The 23,909-nt window shown below is 53.2% G+C and overlaps 1 protein-coding gene across 6 annotated transcripts in view; it reads left to right on the top strand.

Moving 5' to 3' along the window:
• The window catches only part of USH1C (USH1 protein network component harmonin), a 55,082-nt gene that overhangs the window by 22,605 nt on the left and 8,568 nt on the right, over nt 1-23,909 (top strand). For 2 of the 6 annotated variants that reach the window (XM_071218155.1, XM_071218153.1), the window contains exons 10-19: nt 638-697; nt 815-871; nt 1,574-1,716; nt 2,736-2,801; nt 4,532-4,656; nt 7,617-7,693; nt 12,912-13,064; nt 22,622-22,663; nt 23,288-23,341; nt 23,648-23,747. In XM_071218155.1, coding sequence (XP_071074256.1) covers nt 638-697; nt 815-871; nt 1,574-1,716; nt 2,736-2,801; nt 4,532-4,656; nt 7,617-7,693; nt 12,912-13,064; nt 22,622-22,663; nt 23,288-23,341; nt 23,648-23,747 — 877 coding nt within the window. Of the gene's footprint in view, nt 1-637; nt 698-814; nt 872-1,573; nt 1,717-2,735; nt 2,802-4,531; nt 4,657-7,616; nt 7,694-12,911; nt 13,065-14,397; nt 15,049-22,621; nt 22,664-23,287; nt 23,342-23,647; nt 23,748-23,909 lie in introns of those variants that run through there. The other 4 variants (XM_071218154.1, XM_071218156.1, XM_058305666.2 and 1 more) reach the window with 4 other exon arrangements.

The following is a 23,909-nucleotide window of genomic DNA, read 5'->3' on the forward strand; positions in this document are numbered from 1 at the left end:
AGAACTCTGAGAACTAGATAAGATCATTATTCCCAATTTGGGAGTGCATGTGATTTTTCCAAGATCATGTACCTAACATGGTAGGGCTGGGATTCACACCTAGGTGGTCTGATGCCAGACCTTTATTTATTTGGGGCAGTTACTTCATGTCTCTGTGCTTCAATTTTCTCACCATAATATGGGGATAATAACGCCTTCCCCTAGGTTTATTGTGTGGATTAAATGAATGGATACATATTCTTAGAACTGTTCCTGGTACATAGTAAGTGTGCAATGTGTGTTAGACATTCTATTATTGTTATGACCCGATAATGCCTCTGCTATATGAAAAGCCCAAAGCCTCCTATGTCTACAAATGGAGATTTTTCAAAACAAATAGCATACATTCAGCCAAAGAAACAAACCTCTAATAGTGTATATATGGCAGTTGATGAAAAATGCATGACTTGGGGAGTAGAGGGTGCCAGAGTGAGCAGGGAGCCCTCTCAGGACCCCACCAGAGCTTTCCAATGGGTCTGTCTGCTCATGGGGGAGAGTTGAGGTGCAACCCTGTGAAGGCCCAGCGGCCGACGCTGGCCCCCTGGGGTGAGTATACAGGTAGTGCAAATGTGCTGATCCTTCTCAATTCCTCCACCAGACGGGTGACCAGATAGTTGAAGTCAATGGCATCGACTTCTCCAACCTGGACCACAAGGAGGTGAGCTGTGGGTCTTCACCCGGCGAGTCTTAGCCCCAGGCCCTTGGGCCTCTCGCCCCGGCTGCGTGCTCTGCCTGCACGCCTCTGCTCTCAGCTGGCTCTCTGCTCACCCCACAGGCCGTGAACGTGCTCAAGAGCAGCCGCAGCCTGACCATCTCCGTCGTGGCTGGAGCTGTAAGTCCCCAGTGAACTGGTGGGAGCCTCGTTACCCTTGCCTGACCTCCAGGCCCCGCTCCTCAGACCCCAGGACTCCGCCACACACGCCCGGGAAGGGCACAGGGACTCCTTCCCTGAGGCTCTGACAGAGCAGAGCAGGGGTGTAGCTGAGCGAGAGGGTTTCGTCCTCGCTCAGGCCCAGGAGTCGGGGGGGCTTGCTCCTGCCGAACCACCGGCGGGGGGTGCCCCAAGAGGGAGCACCGGTTCTCCAGGCGTGGGGGACGCGCGGTTGGGGAAAAACCACGGAGACCGCTTGAGCGCAAGAACAGGTCTGCTTTATTACAGAAGTACACTTAGCTATATAGGGTTGGGTAGAGGGAGGGGCGTGATGAAGGGAGGGTTGGCTAAGGGGCGGCTGTGGACAGGCTGAAGCTGATGGATAGACCTGAGGTAAGCAGTTACTGGGGAAGAGGGCAGATTGTGGGTTGGCAATATGGGCGGGACTGGTGGGAAGGACGGCGGGGGCTGGAAGGGGAGGAGGGGTGGAGAAAGGCGGCAACACAGGGGGCCTCTGCCCAGCGAAGAGACTTTCGGGTCGAGACCAGCCTGACGCTGGGGTGTGGTGCTGAGCAGATAGCCTGCACCGTGGCCCCCGCGGCGGCGGCAGGGGCACCCAGCTCCCCCGGGGACTGAGCAGGGGGCCTCCTTTCTCCTCACGAGGGCCGGGAGCTGTTCATGACCGACCGCGAGCGGCTGGCGGAGGTGCGGCAGCACGAGCTGCAGCGGCAGGAGCTTCTGAGGCAGAAGCGGCTGGCGATGGAGTCCAACAAGATCTTCCAGGAGCAGCAGGAGATGGAGCGGCAGTGAGTGGTCAGCCCAGGATGCCCTCCCCACCCCCTAGGCCCAGCCCACCCTGTTTCCTGCCCCCCGGCTCCTGAACCGGCCTCCCCCTTCCCCTTGAGGCCTGTCTTTAACCAGACGGGTTCAGTGGAGGTCAACGGATCCATGCCCCTGCCTCCAGAACACCTGGCTCCACCCCTCCTCGCCCTCTGATTTCCAAGACTCCAGAAACATGGACAGTGAGGATCCCACTAGCAGTAGCTGACGTTTGCCAAATGCCTGCCACATGACTGGCATTGTAGTAGGGCCTTCTTTATGTTGCTTAATATAATTCTCACAAGAGCCCTGAGAGGTCAATGGCATTGGCCCCATTTCACAGGTGAGGAGACTGAGGCTGAGAGAGAGTCAGCCATTTGTATACAAAGCCACACAGGGCTGAGCTGGGATTCACGCCTGCAGGACCACCCTCCTGTGGAGACAGGATCCACTCCACAGGTGCTTGGGAGGACGGGTGGAGAGAATAAATGGGGCGAGAAGTCTCTAAATTAAAAGATACCATCAGACTCCAAATCCAGATACAGTCTAAAAGCTAAATAAGTATTTGGAGAAAGAAGGAACAGAAGATCTGCCTGTCTCCCCATCACAGAATTGCCTGGAGAAGACCTGCTAGTGGTCAGCCCCCGGCTTGGTTAGCATCCTCCGCTTTGCCTCTGGGGCCTGGGACCTCCCCTGGGAGGCCCCTCACTCAGGCCAGCCCCACCCATCCTCAGTACTTTAAGTGTTTGGAGGTGGGATGCGTGGGGCGTGGCCCACGTCTGGAACTACATCCTGCAGCCCAGCAACTCTGCTCAGCAATGCTGGACAAAACCCCGCAAGAGCACGGGGCCCGCGCGATTCCCCCCACAGCCAAGCTCATCCAGGCTTCCCTGGAAGGAGCCTGGGAGAAACATTTAAAACCTTTCTCGAGTCAGAAATTGGCCACAGGGAAAAGTTAAATTCCCTCCTGTAGATTCAAATATACCAATCTCCATTTGTGTTTCAGAAGGAAAAAGGAAATTGCCCAGAAAGCAGCAGAGGAAAACGAGAGATACCGGAAGGAAATGGAACAGTGAGTGTCTCTGCTCCATGTGTGTGTGCACGTGTGTCAATGTGCAGGTGTGATTGTGCTCAGGGCTGGGTTACAGGGGCGTGGAGTGCAGAAGCCTGGGCAGGGCCAGCCACAGGCCACCCCCCTGGCCATGTTGGCTTCCACGCCCCTACTTGGAAGTCCCAAGTCCCGACTCTGTGTAGGAGGGCCTGCTTTCTACTCAGACTTCACTCTGCTACTTGGAGGAAGCTGGAGGGTCTTTTGTCCCCTGGCGGATCCTCCTTCATTTGCAGCCATTTCACAATCCAAGTAAAGCCCGTGTGTCTGAGTAGCTAGAACCTAGTCTTATAATTGCAGAGTGGCATTCGTTCTCCATTTAGAATTCACACTCCCGACTTTGTTATTCACTGCTGTACCCAGCAGCTAGAACCGTGCCTGATACATAGTAGTGGCTCAAAATATATGTGTTGGACGGGGAAAGGGAGAAACAGAGTTAGGGAGGGAAAGAGAGGAAGAGTGTGAAGGAGGGAGGAAAGGAAGAGGAGGGAGGGAGAGAGTTCTTCAGCAGGTAGCTGACCGCTATCACAATAACCCATTTTACAGCTGAGAAAATTGAGTCTTATTGTGATTAGTTGGCTTGACTTCAAGCCCCTTGTCTGAGAGGAAAGGAAGTTAAATCCCGAGAGAGGGAGTAACTCACTCAAGGTGGTGGCCAAGAACCCTGTGGACATCCAGGCCTACAGTGGTCAAGGCCTACAGTGGTCAAGCCACCCACACCCACCCTGGGCTCTGAGTCAGGGGTGATTGAGGTCTTCCACCCATCAGTTCCCCTAGCAGGACCCTCAGATTGGGAGGAGGTCAGGGTGGGACAGTCAGGCTGCAAGAGCCTGGATGGCAAATGAGACTGACCTGTGCCCATGCAGTCACATACCTGCCAGCAGTCCCTGCAGATGGCCTTTTTCTTGGGAGCTGCCACCTTCTCCATAGGCATCACATGATGCTTCTGAATTTCAGTGACCCCAGTTGTTGCCCACCCTTGACACACACCTCACTGGCATGGGCCTGGAGAGCACAGAGGCTGGGAATTTGTGAGCCCCTTGATTACCAGCACCCTCATTCTCGCATTTCAGAGAAGCCTCTGAGGCCTCACAGCTAGTTAGCAGCAGTGCTAGAACCCAGGTCTCCTGACTCCAGCCTGTTAATGACGTTAGCAGTGGGAATAATGGTTAACATGTTGAGTACTTACTATATACCAAGCCATGTGCTAAATGCTTTATGGGCATTATCTCATTTAAGCCTCACAAGAAGCATGTGAGTTAGATAATATTATCCTGCATCCTACAGTTGAGGAAACTGAGGCATAGAAAAGTTAAGTACGTTGCCTTTGGCCACCCAGTAAGAAGTGGAGCTGGCCCAAACCTGTTGAGCCATGCTTGCCCCTGCATCCTCATCCCATGGTTTACTCTGAGGTTCCAGGATGACTTGGTCTATTTCACATGCAAGGGTCTTCCTGGAGTCTGAACCTGGTTCTTCATGCATTAGATGAGAGCCAGATGTGAAACCGCGCTGGGGGCTGTCAAGGACTCTAAAGACCTGTTAGGAATGTTCTGGCTCTGCCTGTCTGGCTCTGCCCAGGCCCAGGCAGCCTTGCCCAGGCTCATCCTGAGCACCCTGTGGTTGGCATTCCCTGAAGCACAGGAAGACCTGTGAAGGTTCTCACTCCATTCACAGGCATGAGGGTCTTGTTTCAGGATCATGGAGGAGGAAGAAAAGATTAAGCAGCAGTGGGAAGAAGACTGGGGCTCGAAGGAACAGCTGCTCTTGCCCAAAACTATCACTGCCGAGGTGCACCCAGTACCCCTACGCAAGCCAAAGTGTACGTACCGTGTGCTGGGGGGAGGGCTGGGAGCTCCCCTCTGGGGCCTGAGAGTAGGCAAGCCTGGAGAGAGATGCTGGTCTCCCTCCACTCACCACCACCTTCCCAGGTGATGAGTTTGTGCCTCTCTGGCTCTTCATAGAAGGGCAGCCATTAGCCAGGGCATCAGGATGGATGAGCATCTGTCTGTCTTCCATGTCCTGGAGGCCTGCTCCACTCACCCAACTGCCAGTCTTTGCCCCACAACACAAACTCAGGCAGGCAGACCCCTCCCAATGCGCTTGGGCTGCTGGAGAGGGAGTGGACTATTTGGCAAAAGTGGAACTGGCCCATGGGATTATGATCTTATTGGATGTTGTGTCCCCTTCCTGCCTTGTTCTGAATCGGGACTGGGGTGCAGAAGGGGCTCACCTTAGAGAAGGACCCTGGTGGTCCAAGGTTCATGGGCAACGGCTTATCCGAAGGGCCCCTACCACCAGCATTCCTGTGTGTAGCCTGGATGGGGGCAGGGAGAGGACCATGGGGCCCCGCCAGGCTCCCAGCTGTGGTCTGGCAGCTGCACACAGCACCCTCTGCCCTTACCATCTCTTCTCATCATCTGCCCTGTGTTCTCCCTTCTGGTTCCAGTCCAGGCCTTCACCAACTACTCCTTGTCCACCTGCTCTCAACCCCAACTTCCAGGATATCTCTCAAGAGACTGCTCACACCTCCAGGACACAGCAGGACTCTCAGTCTCACTCCTTCAGTGGCTAGTTGTGGGGGGCCTGGGGCCATGGCAATCACAAATCCAAGCCTTCTGCTTGGGCCTCTACTCCCTCTTCACAGCTGCCTGGGTTTGTAATTGACATGGGGCGGTTTCTACTCCAGCTGATTGTGCTCAGCTGCTCTGGGAATGCCCAGCTACCAGATGAATCTAGACCCAAGAACCAAGGTCCCCCATCTCTGCTGTGTGGCAGCTATGTGGGATCCTGCAATGAGGCCGGGGCAACTTTCCCCAACTCTTGATCATGCCCGATCTTAGAGGGAAGTTAGCTGCCAGCACAGGCTACTTGGAACAAGGAGGAGGTGCAGGGCTGTGGCTCATTCTAATTCACCCCTCCCTGGGGAACGGCAAACAGCTCCTGCACATTCCTTCCTGGCAGTGGGCCACAATGTCATCTCATGGGCCTCTGGGAAGGACAAAGCACCCTCTTAGGACATTCAGCATTAGCTGAGGATGGAGCCAGAGATAAATTCCTAGTGAATAATCCATGTTTTAGATGGGCCGCTAATTTGCTCTTATGAATGAAATAGGAGCTTCCGAAGGAGAGAAATCGATTTTAATTGCTTCTTGTGAAAGTAATCCTAGCCAATTAAGTACCTTCCTAAAAACAGGTCTCAGCTTTACAACAAATGCATCCTCTCAGGCACTACGGAAAAGAAAAACCTTTCACCAGCTAACTATGTAGTGGTTTTTTGGTTTATTTAAAAAACGAAATCAAGCTTCTTGAATAAAAGGAGCAAGAGCTTTTCCTTTGCTCAAGATGTGTGTTTTCTAAGGCAGCTCCTCTAAGCACAGGATTGATGGAGGGAGTCTGCCAGCCTGAGCTGAAGCAGCTGCTGCCGCCATCCATCTCCATATGCACCGACAATTTAATTTTAATTTGGAGATAAGTCAGGAACTGCAGTAAGCCCTCTGAGCCAGCTCCGTTCTTGTCTCATCCCCATTTCCATGGGGCGGGAATGGCTGTGTTGGGCCAACAGGAAGGGACCCTGGCCAGCCACCCCCCCCACTTCCATTCTGGAACCAGGTGAGCTAACAGGTTATACCTGCCTCAAGTTTCTGTGCCTGTGAGGGTCGGGCCCTGTATTTTTTGACAAACAGGAAAGAGTGTGAAGCATCTATATTGCCTAGAAAAAAAGCTGCTCATCCTACGACACAGGTGGAACTGACTTGCCCCCCACCACCTCTGTCCCAGGAGGCTCTGAGCGTTGCTTCAGCCCACCCAGAGCCCTCAAGACCCCCAAGGCTCTTAGGAGAGCTTTCCTTAACTGAGGTGACAGGGGGTGTGCAGATCTTTATTAAGGATCCCAGAGCTGGAAAGGGTCTTGGAAGGTGATGAGGTTTAAACTAGAGATTTCCAGCCTTCTTCCCCCATTACAGACCCCATGATTTGGAAGTTGAGTTTTTTCTTACCAGCTATTAATTATTTCCCCCCACTCCATAGTTTTACTAACTAGTTCTTGTTAGCGAGCAAGCAGCAGAGTTCCAGTGCTGAGTAAACATAATTCAAGCCCAAAAGCAAAGGATCTTAACATTCAACCTTTCATAGGTCAATGGGCAAGTTCTTCTAAGCTTTTGAAATATTCAAATTCAGCTCCCGAGCAAGCCCATACCCTTCCTCCAGGGTCCCAGAGTGGCCAGAGCTAGGTTGGAAGCCACTGGAATGGATGGTCTGGTGTTCCCTCCACATCATGTCAAAATTCATCCTCCTAGCCACATGTACCCCATTTACCCTGTGGCATCTCCATTCTCCCCGGTCCCCCACCCTCTGTCTATTGTACTCACAGGGCACACATCCCCCAAGGAACCAGGGCTCCAAGGCAAGGGTGGTAAGAAGCCAGGATGATCTGTCCTTCCATTGTAAGCCCTTCGCATCAAACACCAAAGACTCAGAAATTCCCACCTCCGCCTCTGGACCTCCTAGCTTCCTACCCAATGTTCTGCTATCAGACATGAGGCCCCTAATGTTATCCCATTTTAGAGACAGAGAAAAAACTGAGGCTACCAAGGCTGAAAGCATTGCATGACCAGTCCAGAGCAAGAAACCTTCCCTCTGGACTCCTGAGTCTTGTTCCTGCCCCTGGGGGAAGCTGATCAGAAGCCAGCCTGGGCCAGACCCCGGGTGCCTGGGAAGCACCTCTGGCCTCTCAGACTCCCCGTTCCTCTCTCTTCACCAGCTTCCTCCTCTTTTCCCAAGTAGATGATCAGGGAGTGGAGCCTGAGCGGGAGCCTGCAGATGACCCGGATGGAGGCACGGAGGAGCAGGGAGAGCAGGTTTGCCCCCGCTTTGCTCCCTGGCCTCGCTGCTCTGCTTGCCCCGCCCACCGCCTCCTGCCGGCCGTGCAGACGCCCAGGGGCCCAGCACTGCCCAGAGGACAGGACTCGGGGCCGGCTGACAGATAAACCAGCCCCTGCGCACCAGTACGACTGAACCACCGGTCCAAATATTCAAATACCGCCCAATCGGCTGCTCTGTCCTCTCCCCTAGAGCTCCCTAAATGCCCCCAAGATGCAGCAACTAACGGGGTAATGCTTAGCCCAGCGGGGGCCTTCGTGGTCCTGGTCCAGCCCTCCAGCAGGCCACGAGTGGGTAATTATTTTAAGCCAGTGTCCCCGGGGAGCTTCTGGTTTGGGGTCTTAACCCGTCATGCTGTTGCCCGAGAAGGGAAGGGGGGCCTGTGCCCTGGCTGTCCGCTCTGGTTGGGGATACGCTTTCCTGGGGCAGGTCTCCTGCCTGAGCCATCCTTCCCAGAGCCGACCCCTGGCCACTGCCTTTTCTTCAGGGTTGAAAGCGGAGGACTTGTCCTGCACCCGGGAACAAGACAGTTTTGTTCTGTGTGACAACGGTTCTAGGCAGAGACCCAGGCTCCCTTTTGTCTCAAGACAGTTCTTGGGTTGCGGGACCAGAAGTTGGTTAGGAACGGCCTCGTTCTCTTTCAATCGGGCTTTGTGTTTGGAGCCTGTGGCTGTGATTGGGGATGGCTCGTCCTTCCACAGGGGCTTTCTCGTTGATTTTCTGGCACTGACTTCTGAAGGCAGTGTCATGGGGAGAGGCACCTGAGAGTGGCCCAGGACCTGGGAACCGGGGCCTTTCTCAGGTGGCTTTAGGCCTGCTTTGCGGCCGAGTGAGGCCAGGTAAGTGGAGAGTCAGACAGGGGGTGCGGTTTTGCTGTTTGATCTGCCGAGGCCACTCTTCATCTTACAAAGCCACGCGTTCTTTGGGAACCCGACTCCCAGCAGCTGCCCATGGATGCTCTGGCTAAGCTGAACTGTGGCTCATCACTTTCTTCTCTGTGTTCTTATAGCCTTTGGGTGGTTTTATCGTTATGATGGCAAATTCCCCACCATCCGGAAGGTAGGACAGGACTGGCTGCTGTGCTGGCTTGCTGCTGGGCTTGTTGTGGCTTTTGGCCTTTCCCAAACATTCTTTCTTTTCCTCTTACCTCTAAACTGTGTGACCCGGCTGTTCACATAGAGGGCTAGCCCCATCTGCCTTGGTCCAGCAGATGTCAGATGGGAGGGTGTTGTTACAGAGCATCGTGGGGGCAAGGTGTTCACGGCCTGAGACCCCCAAGTGCCATCAGGCACGGCTGTGAGTCAGTGCCAGGCGCCACAGGCCCAGGGTAGAGCAGGGGCACAGCAGGAAGCTCCTGCTTCATTTCTGGCAAGTAGAACCAGAGGCCAAGACCAGAAGGATGGGGTCAGAGTGAAAAATCGCAGTAGGTGTACACAGTGCAGATTACAGAGGCTGTTCCAGAAGCAGACCAACCTCTGAGGAAGGGGATTTGTGGCCTCAAGTTGGTACAAAGAAAGCCACACCAATCACAACTCTCTCTTAGACATAGCTCTGTGTCCAGGACAACACAGTTTTTCAGATCTCTGGGGCCTTCCATTTTCTCTCTAAATTATTACAGAATCTCCAGGCCTCATAAAACACTCTTGTCCTTTGTTTTTCTAAATCATTTCAGCATTTGATTATGAAAATCCTGCTGTTAATATCTGTGGATTGGACAGTCACACTGACATGGCATTTGCAAATCAGGCATTAACATAAATCTGGATGCACTGATTTAGATGTTATCAACTGGCTCTTTCTGGAGAGGTGTCAGGCCCCCAGAATCCAAAGCATTGGCAGTTGGGAAACCCTGATGACCTGACCTGTAACTTCTTCCTGCCTGTAAAGTGGGGATATCTGATGTGTCAGGAAATCTCTCTCTTCCTCCGGCGTGATACTGTTAAGATAATAGACAGCAGTATTATTCCTGACAGAGGTGACTATCTCTACATAGCAGCATATATCGTCATTTGTGCAGTATTGAGTTAACTTAGAACAGAGCACCTCAAGGGATTCCTCCCCAAACGGTTATGGCCTCAAGGTCTTAGTCCTGCAAGACTGTCCTTTACATTTTATGGGCTGACTGTTTGGCTTAGGACACCTTATTGCTGTTGGGTTTTTTATTCTTCTCTGTATATGCACACAGGGTTTTACCTGGAAACTTTGCAAAAAGAGGTAAAATCTTTTCCAGGGGCTATTAGCTATTGTTTTAATTTGCTAAGCAGCTCAGAGCAGATACCATAAAATGGGTTAGCTTTTAACAATGGGAATTTATTTCTTTACGAGCTTACAGTTTTGAGGCTGAGAAAAATGTCCAAATCAAGGCATCATTAAGGCAATACTCTGCCCGAAGACTGGCTGCTGGCAATCCTTAACTCCTCTGTCACCTGGCAAACACAATGGCGGCGTCTGCTAGTGTCTCCCTTCTCTTCTGAGTTTCTTGCTTCCGTGGCTTTCTCTCTCCCTCTATTCATCCCATTTATAAAGGACTCCAGTAAGAGGATTAAGACCCTCCCTGGGCCACGCCTTAACTGAGGTAACCTGATCGAAAGGGCCTCCTTACAGTGGGCTTACGCCCCCAGGAATGGATTAGCTTTAAGAGCATGATTTTTGGGGGTACATACAGTTCCAAACCTCCACAATTATGCAAATGTGAAAGGCTAGAGTCTCCTCCCTCCCCCTACCTATCAGAAATCATGTCACTTGAAAATTGCTATTGATGAAGACATAGGACTGTTTTCCCCTATTCATTAATTAGTTCAATCATTCCAGAAACAGCTAGCATTTTGTTTTATATTTTCATTTCCAAAAGAGAGAAAAACTGCTTCTAGGTTATGCAAGAGCATAGCCACCCCATCTGCCTCTCCTCTCCGTCTGGACCAAGAGGAATATTTGCCATGAATTTAACTGACAGCTGAAGGAACAACAGTACCATATCCCTCATTCCAGCTCTGATAATCCATCATCATTTTTTCTAGAGCCACGTGAGACAGAGTAGACCTAACACTTTGTCTCCCAGCAGCAGGAATACCGAGTTTCCTGGTAATAAAACTGGGTATCCATGGCCATGATCATCAATGTTCAAAATTCCCCTTATTTGAAAAGGTAAAGACAAGTGTCTTCTATTCCTATCCTGGCAGTAAGTCCCTCTGAGCCTTAACACTTATAAGCCTGTGGCCCCACAAAGTCTATGCCAGGGCCTGAAGGAGCCCTTTTTGCCAGGACTGCTTGAATAAATACACCAGTAGGTGTGTGCAGGGGGGGTAGATCCGTTTGCTAATCTGTATAGGGGGTGAGGTAGGGCTGTAGGACGTCAGCGTACAACGCTATGGCACCCTTCTGTGACTGTAAGCAGGTGCTGCTCTCTTGGGGATGGGACAAAGACTGTCTTGTCTGCCTGTCCCACCCAGAAGCCCCAGCTCTAAAATCCTCACACTGCTATTTTATTTAAGGCCACATGGCCTTTCCTCTCAGGGTAGTCCCTGTGAGGGGGGACTGTGCCCTTATCCTAGCAGGCCACCATTAGGCAGAACATCTCTATCCCCTCTTGGGGGAGTTCTTCTGAACCTCTAACATGATGACAGGTGTTCTACCAATTGAACCAGGAGCCCAGGGAGCAGGGTGGTAAGGCATCAGGCAGGATTCTGAAGCAATGAGAACCACTGTCTCATGTGACTCATAGACTGCTCTGGGGGCGGGTGCTGTAGGTGGCCATTCTCAAAGCACATTAAAGCATGGAGGTGAGCATTGTCTGCAGGAGGAGAGACATCAGAGATCCATAATGACCCACCAAGCCCCTGCAGTTGAGTGCAAGCTCGGTGAACACGTGGGTTTCCTCCTTCCTCCAGAAATTCTTCATGCTGGCTCTTTCTGCTGTCCCCTCTCCTGTGTGCAAGCTCTGTCCATGCTGTGTGTGATGGGCTGACACTCCTTCCTGGCATGCTCCCCATGCCCTCCAGCTCTCCACCTCATTAGGACGCAGTAGAAAGCATGTGGGACCTGGCAGACGCAGGCCCAAATCCTGGCATTACCACTTACTAGCTGTCTGATGTCGGGCAAGTGACTTCACCTCTCTGAGCCCCAGCTCCCGTGTCCAGAGAGGGGGATAAGTAGACCCACCTATGAGATTATCAGTGAAAATCCCTTGGCACACAGACTTTCTAAAAATGTTCGTTCTCTTCCCTCTTCATCCCTGGTCTCCCTGTACCCTTATGGGAGAACAGCCAGGAAAGTAGGCTTTATGTGGATCCAATCCCGGCAGGAAAAATAAGGAGCTCTGTTTGCCCTTTATCTGCCTCTCTAAATCTTCTTGAACCCTGATGGCCTGTGTCAAACAGTTAGAACATCCTCCTCCCTCTGTCCAGCTCCCAGCCCAGCCAGTGGTTTCTGGCTAATCCTCAGTTCCAGAGCCTAGTTCAGAGGGAATGGTAGGTTAGGACTCCTCAGGATGAAACGGTTTGGAGCTTAAGCATTGGAGGCAAAATCTGGGCTCCCAATAGAGGCTGCCTGCCATCTCTTACTCAGGATAGAGGATCTTCACAGATGAGGCTGGCCAGATCTCTCAGTTTTCTCAGAATTACCTTGAATTTCCCAGGATGCATCTCTGGTAACTGAACATTTGATATCTTTCTCCCCAAATGATGGAGAAGTCATATGTCCATATACCAGGACTTAAGTAGAAATGCATTTTACTAATACGGCATTTTGCAGTTCATAAAGCTCTTTTGTATATATTATTCCTTTATTTTGGATGGCAATGGGAGGTATTTTCCCCCATTTTGGAGATGAGACAAATCAGGCAAAGAAAGGTTAAGTGACTTAGCCAAGCGCACACAACTAATTAATGAACAAGTAAGCCAGTTCTTCTGATTGGCAAAAATAATATGCCTCCCACTCTGTAATGGGCGGCAGCAACCTACCCATCCAAAACCTGAGGTCCAGTGCCCAGTGGGGTGTAGCAGAGCTGGAGGAGGGGCTCACCAGGATGCATCTCTGGTAACTGAACATTTGATATCTTTCTCCCCAAATGATGGAGAAGTCATTTGTCCATATACCAGGACCTGGTGTTGTCTGAAAACTGAATGCTGTTTGCTGTGCTGTGCCAGTGTCAACACTACCTTGTAACACTTGTCATATAACAATGCCATTACTGCTCAGAAAGGAAAAGATAAGAAGAAAGCCAAGTATGACAGCCTTCAGGAGTTGAGAAAGAATAAAAAGGAACTGGAGTTTGAGCAAAAGCTTTACAAAGAGAAAGAGGAAATGCTGGAAAAGGAAAAGCAGCTGAAGATCAACCGGCTGGCCCAGGAGGTATGTGTCCTGCTCGCAAGGAAGGCCAGCATCTCTTGGACATAATTAGGGAATTTCCACCATCCTCCCAGGGAACTAGCTGGAGTTGTTTTCCCCAGATGGAGGCAAAGGCTGGGGTGAGCCCTGTCTTCCCCTCACAGGACTGGAGAATGAGACCAGTCTGTCTGCCCAGAGTCACCTGAGACTTGCCTCTGGCATAGGGTATATGTTTGGGATAGAGATGAGCCTCCTTATTTAGGGTATGAGTCTGAGGCTAGCCGCTCTGCCTAGATCATGGGTCTTAAGTTAGCTTTCTACCCATCTGGCTCAAAGTTTGAGTCTGTCTCCTCCATATCCCACCCTACTGGGGTATGAGTTCAAAGGTAGGCTCCTCCACCTGGATGTGGCTCTGATGGTGGTCTCCCTGCTCAGGGTATAGGTCTGAGGCTAGCCCCTCTGCCTAAATTGTAGATCTGAAGTTAACCTCCTCCCCAACCCCACCTGTCTAGGTCTGAGTCAGCCTGCCACCCCTCTACCCTTAGTGTGAGCCAAAGGCCAGGCCTCCCAAACAGAGCTGGCTTTGAGAGTATGGGTCTATGGCTAACCCCTTGGCACAGGTGGTAGTCCCCCACTCACTCTGCCTGTGCACCTGACAGGGGATATGTCTGAGGTTAGACCTCTTGACCCTGGACTATATCTCAGCTGCTCCTCATCCCTGACCAGCCATGTCGAAAGCAGTCTTACAGCATGAATAATACCTCTTCCCTGGGTGAGCTGGTGACCTTAACTTTCTAGCTGTTGGAGATAGTACTCGTTCTGCTTCTCTTTAATGTTTTCATGAATCACAATGCCAAAATGATTAGATTACAAAACCAGAGAAGTTCTGGAAAATGTGAAGTGCATTGGGTCTGGCATTAGGAACAAATTAGCTACAAAGTTAAAAATAAAATTGAACTTGTGCTTCTGAGGATAAGGCAACCTGAAGGGAAAAAAAGAATAAAATTGAACTCTTAGAATGTGCTGGGATGCTACAAAAGAACCATTCTTGGAGACTCCTAAGAGTCTCAGGGTTGACAGTGATCCTTGGGGGCAGATAATCCCATGCAATACCTGAGCTCCTTGTCTGATTTTGCCTACAAGTACCATTAAGTCAACCTGACACCACTGGCACCCTCTTCCCCCTTGTTCTTCCTCCTCTGGGGCCAAGATGAACAAGGCTGGTCTTTTCTAGATAGTTGCCACTCCTAAGAATTTTATGGTTTTATTTTTAAAAGCTGCTTCGGTGCTCTTGCCGTCCACGTGTGATTGAAGCATGCCCTTTGTCCTCTCCCTTTTGCACTGGTCCTGGGTCCAGGTGTCCGAGACAGAGCGGGAAGACCTTGAAGAATCAGAAAAGATTCAGTATTGGGTGGAAAGGCTCTGTCAGACGCGACTTGAGCAGATCTCTTCTGCTGATAATGAGATTTCAGAGGTAACAGAGCTCTTTCACATGGAGCCTTCTGCTGTCCTCAGAATGACCCGCCCTGGGAACTGCTAGAGGCGAAATGGGCTCTGGCAAACCTCACCAGCTACCCCCCCCCATGCCACCTTCCCAGGCCCACCCTTTCCCTCCCTGCCTGTCTCTTGGGGAAGGGAGACACGTCTGTATTTCTGGGCTTATCTTCAGAGTGACCGGAAGTCCCGGGTTGGCTAAGGTGGTCCCTGTCAGGCCTGTTGTCCTGACTTAGTTATTAAGAGTGCCCCCTTTCATTTTCAAGTGTGTTCTAGTTTAGGTGATAAATGATACAGTCACCTTACTTATCACCACCTATGGCTTGACTTGGGACCTGCCTGCATTTGGGCACTCCCTCCCCTTATGTGGGCTCAGCTGGACACCCAGATGGCAGAGAAGTTACCCCACGGTCCTGTTTGTGGGGCTGGGTCTCCGGCAGCAAGGATCCCCCGGGGCTGAGCCTTGTACTGATGTAGGGGGAGGGTGGACAATCACAGAACTTCCTTGCAACCCCCCAGATGACCACAGGGCTCCCACCTCCCCCGCCTTCCGTGTCTCCCCTGGTCCCACCCCTGAGACGCTTCGCAGGCGGGCTGCACCTCCACACCACCGACCTGGATGACATCCCCTTGGACATGTTCTACTACCCGCCCAAGACTCCCTCTGCCTTGCCCGTGATGCCCCACCCTCCACCCTCCAACCCACCCTCCAAGGTCCCCGCACCTCCTGTCCTTCCCTCATCAGGCCGTGTGAGTGCCTCATCCTCACCCTGGGTACAACGCACTCCGCCCCCCATCCCCATCCCTCCCCCACCATCCATTCCCACCCAAGACCTCACTCCTACCCGCCCATTGCCCTCGGCTCTGGAAGAGGCACTGGGCAGCCATCCCTTCCGCGCTGGAGACTCAGGCAATCCTACGGAAGACTGGGAGGCAAAGAACCACAGTGGGAAGCCCACCAACTCCCCTGTCCCTGAGCGGAGCTTCCAGCCCACCCCAAAGGTATTACCGCTGTTCAGCATGCTGCGCTTGGAAGAAGGAAAAGTGAGGAGGGCTGGTGTTTCCACACCTTTCACTGTTCCTCTAGTTGGAGACAGGAAGAAACATCACCCCACCCCATTTTCAAGGCGTGAGCCCCCAACCTGCATGATGTGGATTTCCTGCATGTGTATAGTTTCTGCTGATTTTGAAGTGCTAGGTTATGTGGCAATTGCCTGTGCTCTTAGGGATAAGCTACATCTATCCATTCGATGTTTGTTTTTCTCTCTCTATTCCTCTGGGCTAGTACGGGCTGGTAACTTTCAGTATAGTATTTGCAAGTCTATGTGAATGAATAGTCAGAGGTCTTTGTCACATCTAGTCATTTCTTGATGATATTAGGGAATGGCTAATGAACATGGAAAATGGTTCCCTGGTTTAATGGGGAGAAGGGGGTAGGAACGGAGAGAGGTATTAGGTTCTGCAATGACGTGATAGCACTATCCAATGCAGTGTTAAGATATTTCAATGTTCTTTTCTATGGCACCAGCCAACTGCATTGGCTTGAAGTGTAATACCCAGAAATTTCTGGCCAACTTCCAACCACAGAAAAGATTAGGATGAGGGAGTTCCAAGAAATCTCCAAATTTATTATTAAAAGACTATGGATGTTTTTCTTGGCTGCCAGGAGACTAAACAATGATTTTTCTCAAGAAGACATATTTCTTATTAATTGTTCTTAATCCAAAGACTATTTTGGAAGAGGCAGTCCTTAGGAAGACACGAAGCTTTGAGCCCATGCATAGAAAAACAAAATATTCATTTGCTGCCATAGTCATGGGACCAGGCTTGAGTCAGAGCTAAAGCAGCTTGTGTCAGCTGAGGGTGGGGGATCTGGAGGGACTTAATAGTCCCTGACTAGGGTTTCATTAGCCTTCCCTGACTGGACTTGTGTTCCTGTATGAAGAACAGAAGAAGAGTGCTTGGGGGAAGGAAGGCATGTGTGAAGAGTGCCAGGTGTTGACAAGGCTGCAGCTTCTGGCAGGGAGACCCTCAGAGAGACCTCCTCTGGGCCACAAACAGGGGTCCTGAGGCCTGCAGTTCCAGTAGGGAGAGGTCTCTGTGCCAGGGATGTCATCCTCCAGAGCCCAGTCGGGGGGTATTTTCAGGGGCCTGAGTTAGCCTGGCAGAGGCCCGTGTCCTTCTCTGTGAGTGGCCCCCACCAAGATGGATGACTGCTTCACCTCAACAAGTTCAATTTTAAAAATCGCTGATTGGGCACCTGCCTTGAGAGGAGCAGTGCCCAAGAAGGTACAGAGGAGGCCAGCACATCTATGCTGTCATCTGATGAGTGAGGAGCTGACCAGGCACAATTCAGCTATAAAATAGGCATAGGCCATGTGCTGTGGGAGGGATTCATTCTAATGGGAGGTGGAAGCCACTCTGCCGAGCAGAAGGCTAATGAGCTCAGTCTTGAGAGGTGGTGATACCTGGAGGGTGGGAGGAAAAGCAGGCAGGAACTGCAAGAAGTCAGACTCCCTGGGTTTGAACCCTGCCTCAAACACTTACTGGCTGGATGACTTTGGACACGTGTCACTTCTCCTATCTGAGCCTGGGTATCATCACCTGTAAAATGGGAATGTTAATGGCATCCACCTATTGTGGGAATCAAATGAGTTAATACATGAACTGCTATAAGTTCATATTCATATCTTAGAAGAGTGGTGCATGTAGTGGGGGTTCAATGAACTTTAGCTATGGGCATTGACAATTCAAGAAAATTTGGGTGATGCTGCAATCATGGAATTGGAGGTAATCTCAGCAAGCTCTTGAGGCAGGGCCAAGGGGTCCAGCTTTCTCTGATTCTTTAAGGAATCCCAAAGTTCCCACTGTTAGTTCCTGATCAAGGCACGGGGAAGGTTAAAAGCTCCTCCATACAAGAAATCTTGGAAGAGGTGGACCACAAATGTCTTCAGTGACCTTAAAGCCAGGGTTGTCCTGGTTCAGAGATAAGAGGCTGCTCTTCAGCTGGCTTCATCCTGCCACTCAGCACCTTGGTCCTTGCACCACCAGGCCTGCCCACTCTTCTCCTTTCTGCATGCCCCTGGCCTAATCGTCATCAGTGCTGCAGCAGGAAGTGGGGGTGACCACACATCTGCAGTCAGCCTCAGGTGCTAGAAGCAAACACCTGTGTAGGCTCAACACCTGTGCCTGCCACATCAGCACCTGCCACAAGGAAGTTTTGGGGGCCAGATCTATCCCCAAGCACCATCCTGGGTGCCTGCCATACTACTGAATCATTCATTCAACACATGTTTACTGAGTGCCTACTGTATACCAGATACTGCCAGGCACTGGAATAGGCAGCCACAGTCCCTGCCGGGGACCATCTGGCGAGCAAGAGAGACATGCAAGCAGGCAATGGCCATCCCATGTGTGCTAAAGGCAGAGAAGGGTAAGTACAGGTACTGTGATGAGGAGTGAGGACAGAGAGAAAAACCTCTGAGAAGGCTTTTTGAAGGCCATGATGTCCAACCTATGACCCGAGAAAGTAAAGCAGGAGGAGGAAAGAGGCTGTGTAAAGACCTGAAGTTCAGAAGACCTGGCAATTTGGAGGGTAAAGTTAGACTATGAGTAGAGTTGGGAAGAATGAGAGAAGAGGCAGAAAAGGAAGGTAGAAAAGCTCAAGAAGGCCTTGCAGTAATCAACGGGGAGCCACGGATGGGCTGGGCACAGGGTTGTGACTCAACCAGACTTGTTTTGTTCAAGATGTCGAGTGGGCGAGAGCCAAGCAGGCGGGCTGCATCAGCTCCCCTGGATACTACTGCTACTGCCCTCACCCCGCGGACTTGAGGGGTCTGTGCCCACCCACCAGAAACAGTAGATGTTTCAGGATACTGTCCAGGGACTGGAATCAGGCTGGGTGGCACCCACGACCACTGAGAGAGCCTTGAATGTGTATCCTCTGAGTGACAATGGCTGCCGGTGCCCCATAACCAGACTCTAGCCCAGGTCGCTGATTCCTTGTAGCTACACAATAGTTTCTCCGGCCTCAGACCACACTGTAGCCAATGGGCTTTGCATCTCTCTACTGAAGACCATTACTGCCCAGGACCTCCAGCAGGGTGAAAGGACCAGGTTGGCTGAGCATGCGGATGCATGTGGACTTGCATGTGGATGGAAGTGCCGTGGCTGGCCTAGGCCACCCCACCACGACCTCACCTAGGTCCTTCTTAAACTAATCCCTGCAGACATTTTGCCCAAGCCCACAGCCCCCACGAGGTCCTGGTGTGTCCACCATCTCCAAACCTGTCATGGTCCACCAGGAATCCAACTTCGTCTACAGGCCAGCTGTGAAATCCGAGGTCCTGGTAAGCCCCTTGGGTCCCCTCCAGGGTGTCTCCAGAGGAGCAGACAAGGGCCCTCTCCCCTGGGTTCTGCCACAACTGGAGGGAGAGTGAGGTGGGACACAAACTCAGATCAGAATCTCCTAACATTCTTATTGGCCAAGAGATGGGAATAAGTGGGTGTTGACTTGGCCAGTGGAATTCCTGACTCCCACTTGACCAAATGGCCTGGGGGTCCATCTAATTATAATAATAGCCAAGGTGCACATGTGCCATCACTGCGTGCTCTCTTTTTAATCCTTCCAATAATCTGGTCAGATGATTCCGTTGCTATCCCTGCTTAACATTTCAGGAAACTGAGGCTTAGGGACATTAAGCCCAAGGCAGAGCCAGGACTTCTTCCAAGTCTTTCAGACTGAAAGCGCAAGCTCTTATCTCTTTGCCATCCTGCCTAGCCTGCAGAGATTCTGGTTGCCCTGGCCTCTGCCCCAAGGCCTGTCGTGGCACGGGCATGTGACCACCCTCGGATGGGGACCTGGCCAGAGCGGGTTGCTGCCCCTCTCCAGTTCACGCCTTGCCTCTGAGGAGGGCTGGGAGTCTGAGATGCGGTCCTGGGGACAGGTGGAGAGGGCCCTGCACCCCCGGCACCAACAGCTGAGGGAGCTGGGGTTCCTGTGGCCTTCCCCCGGGTGCTAGCCCCCAGCTGGCCTTCCACCCCCAGTGGGAAGAGAGCCATGCCAGAATTTTTATTTCCCTTTCAGGGAAACCCTATCCAATGTCAGGGCAGGGCAGCTCAGACATTTATTTTGAGCTGTAGCTGTCCTGCCAGCAACCCCAAAGAGCAAAGGTCGTGTTCCTGTGACAGCCTCTGGGGCATCTGCATAGCGTTCTCTGGCTTATGATAAGGGGTGCTGTCTGACCAGGGCTGGGTAGCTGCTGTGTTTGGGGTGTCAAGCTGGCCGGGCCGTGTCTGTCTGGGGAGGGACGAGGAAGGCAGCCTCACGTCTGGCAGGGCCAGGGTATGGCACCAGGGGGCAGGCGAGACCCATTGGTAACACCGGCGTGGAACTTTTTTTTCCTGGCAGCCACAGGAGATGTTGAAGAGGATGGTGGTTTATCAGACAGCGTTCAGACAAGTAAAGCGATGCCTGCCCTGTGTGTGGTCCTCCCCCACCCCCCCCTCCCCAGCCCGGTCCTCCTGCTCTGTGCCTGGCTCCTCTCTCTGGGAGTGCCAGTTGCAACAGGGCCCCCAGGGGCATCTGCCGGGAGCCTCAGGCTGTATCCCCATTGCCTGCAGAGGGGTCAGGGAGAGCCTCATAACAGGTGGGACCCTAGGTTTGGGAGACCCTGCGCCCAAGCTGGAAAAGCAGCAGGAGGCCTGGGGCTCATCTCTTTTGCTATTTGTTGTTTGTTTAAAGAGCTGCAGGGCAGAGGGGACTCTCAGAAGATCGAGGAGAGAAGGAAGTGGCTGCCTGAGGTCTCTCCCTGCACTCTCTGGGCAGGCTGTCCTCTCCAGGCAGATCACAGCTTCGTGCACTCCCCCCTCCCCCACTCTGGGCACTGAGCCAGCACCAGAAAAAAGTGGGGGTCCGGGCCCCCCATCTGCCCAGGGCATGCCAGCACAGGGGCTGTGCGAGTCCTTGCTGAACTGTTCTGAGTGTTATCAGACAGGCTGGCAGCCACTTATTCTCTAGCCTCCAGGGGCTTATCGGCCATTTCACCACTAATGAAAGAGACCCCAAGGCAGAGAGAGGGATGTTCCTGGCAGCCCGCCCTATGTCTCCGGTCTCACCGTCAGACCGCAGGTGACTTCCCTACGGGCAGGGAGCAAAGAGGGAGGTCAGCTGTACTGTGAGATGTGGGCATCTGCAGAAGAGGCTGCCCCCCGCCCGGGCCTGGGGAGCAGCAGGTGGCAGCTAACTCCTAGAAGACGTGATGTGCTGAGCACCATTTCTCAATGCTTTCTGTGCAGTAACTCCTTTAATCTTTATAACCACCCTGGGAGGCAAGTGCCATTTTCATCCTTGTTTTATAAATGAGTTTAGGAAACTCGCCCGCGGTCCCACAGCTAGTGTCAGATCCTGGACTGGAATGCAGGCCTCTGGGCTCCGCAGAGTCTGTGCCCTTAAATACTACGCCTTCCTACCTAGCAAAGCACCACAGTTATGAGCAGACGGTTCAGAGCCTGGTATGTAGGACACAGACAGGCCCCAAAGGGAGAAGGTGGGGATGGTGAGAGTCTGAGGCCCCCGGTGGGGTCAGACCCTTGCTCCATCACCCACTGCCTGGGTGACCTGGGACTCAAGTGTCACCTCTCAGGGTCTCAGATTCTCCATCCGCTGAATGAGGACTTGGCTTCCCTCTTTAAGGGCCAGCCTGTTGCAATGGCTTATGAGGCTCTGCTCTAAATTCACACCAAGACCAAAGTATCTGCCCTCTGGCCCGCCCTGGGAGCAGGCTCTCAGGGAGAGGGAGAGAGGGCTCTGGCAGGGACACCTGTTGTCAGCACTGTCCAGGTTTTCAGAAGAAACAGGCAGGGCCCCATCAAAGACAGAGTTGACTTTGACCCTGCCTGATGATCCCATCCCCTCGCCCTTGGATTTGCCGCATCCCCTCCCCGTTGACATCCGCGGACCACCCTGCGTGTGGCCTCAGAGCTGCGCCAGGCTCAAGACCTCTTAGAGGCCAATGGGGGGATGGCACGTGGGTGCCCGGGGAGCCAGCTGCTGCTGCCGCCAAGCCTTCGTCATACCTCCAGAGCGTGGCTGCTGCAGGTGGGGGGTAGAGGGGGCTGTGGTCTCCCATGACCACAGGCCCCAAGCGTAGCACCTATGCTTGATGGGACCTGGGAAACTGGTGCTGAGGGTGGCTCCACTCAGTCCTGCAAGGCCTCCCCTTTGTTCCCCTTCCCTGTGGGGACTAGCCAAGGCTCTGCTGCCCTCAGGTCAGGACACCTGAAGCCCCCTCCCCGCCTGGTGCCTCCCCCGCCTCTGCTCCCTGGTGTGGCTCCTGGCTCTGCGGCGCTTGTCTTCCCTGCTCACTGCCTTGTTTCTAACAGCACCCCCCACCCCCCGTCCAGCCAGGTCCCCTAAGCTGTGCATCCTCCCTCCCTCTGCGAAGCTCCCCAGAACCTGGGCAGGGCTCTGACCTTCTAGATAAACATTCCATTAAGAACAGCGCCAGGCACCAGGCCAGCACAGATGTCCCCCACTTCCCTCTTGGTGCCTGACACCCCTTTGCCCCCCGGTCATCCTGTGCCTGCTTTCCCCAGGGAGAGAAGCCTCCAAGCAGTACCACCCCCTTCCTTGAGGTCAGCGAGGGGGTGGATAAGAGGGCGCTTTGTCCCCAGGGCTGGGGCGTAGCCCCCTGGGACCCTTAGAAGAAATGAGGTAGGACCCCACCAGCGCTGGGGGAGATAAGACTTCCAACGAGGTAGACACCAGCTGCCAGGACATCTACATGGGGCTCCCCAGCCCACCCCACCAGTCAGACATGCCCCGCGCCTGGACAGTGCGGGGCCTAGCCGAGGGCCGCCAAATGCTGGCCGGTAGCTTTCTGCTTCCCCCGGGGCAGGGGTGCGCTGGCTGCTGGGGCTGCCGTTCCTCCATCCACGCCATGCCTGACACTCTCCCACTCTCTCCCCTACCTCTGACCCTGGGATTCAGACCCATTCACCATCCTCCTCCTTTGCCCTGAGTAGTTTCTGCAGCGCCTCTCAAGGACCTCTGCTCTGTGACCCTAAACCCCCCCTTTTGCTTCCAGGATTTCCGGAAATATGAGGAAGGCTTTGACCCCTACTCCATGGTAAGAAATAACCTCCCCTCCCCCGGGGAGTAAACTCAGGCCTGGCCAGGACTCAGGGTGTCTGACGGTGGCCTTGCTGGGCCCTGGTATCCCAAGGATGAGTTGGGGCACACACAGGGATCCCCAAGGATGCCCCAAATGCTCTTTCCTGTGAAGGCTCCTTTCACATGGAATTCAAATGCAGAGTATGTGGCTAGCGTGTGTGTGTGGGGTTACACTTACCTAGCCCTAACTCCGTGCCAGGCACTGTGCCGTGTGCTTACGAGGCATTATTGCACCCAGTCTTCACATTAATCTCATGAGGAGGCTATCTGTATTGTCCCCATTTCACAGATGGGGATACCGAGGTGCAGAGAGGTTAAATTGCTCAAGATCACACAGCTAGTAAGAAGTAGATCTGGGATTTGTGTGACCATCTGTGTGTGTGTGTATGTGTGTGTGTGTGTGTGTCACGGGGTCTGGGGCCTCCAGTGGAAGACGAGTGGAGCGGGGCCGGGAAAGGGGCGCTTGTCCACGTACCGTCTGGGCCCACCATCCACAGGTGCCGTGCCTGCTTCCCCTTCCCTGCCCGCCGCGCCCCGCCCCAGGCAGACTCAGAGCTCCCCACTGTCTTTTTCCCTCCAGTTCACCCCAGAGCAGATCGCAGGGAAGGATGTTCGGCTCTTGCGCATTAAGAAGGTACCTGGCGTCCTCCTCCGTTGCGCCCTCCCACCCTGGCCCCCTGCCTCTCCGACTCTCAGGCTGACCCGTTGGCCCTCTAGGGTGCTCACCTTTCTCCCCTCTCACCCTGGGATGCCCCCTCCTGGGTGGGGCCACCCTCCCAGGTCCCACTTGGTGTGTGCCCACTCCTCCTGCTGACGCCTCCCTGGGCCCTGAGGCTCCTCCCACCCTCTCTGTGGCCATCAAGAGACTCCTTGGCACCCATGCCCGGGTGCCCACGGCTGCTGTCTCCTTGGCTCGCTAATCCTGTTTTCCTCCCGCCAGGAGGGATCCTTAGACCTGGCGCTGGAAGGCGGTGTGGACTCCCCAGTCGGGAAGGTGGTTGTCTCGGCGGTCTATGAGGGGGGAGCCGCTGAGCGGCACGGTGAGTGGGGACCAGCCTCAGCCCAGTTTGGGAAGGGTGTGAGGGTCCCACAGAATCCCCCAGGGAAGCCAACAGCTGCCTGCTTGGGGTGGGCTGGGTGAGGCTCAAAATGCCCTCCCACCCGGGCCCGTCCATCTGTCCAGTCCCACACGTTGCCTGAAG

Source organism: Dasypus novemcinctus, chromosome 10 (assembly GCF_030445035.2).
Source record: "Dasypus novemcinctus isolate mDasNov1 chromosome 10, mDasNov1.1.hap2, whole genome shotgun sequence".
NCBI lineage: Eukaryota > Metazoa > Chordata > Mammalia > Cingulata > Dasypodidae > Dasypus > Dasypus novemcinctus.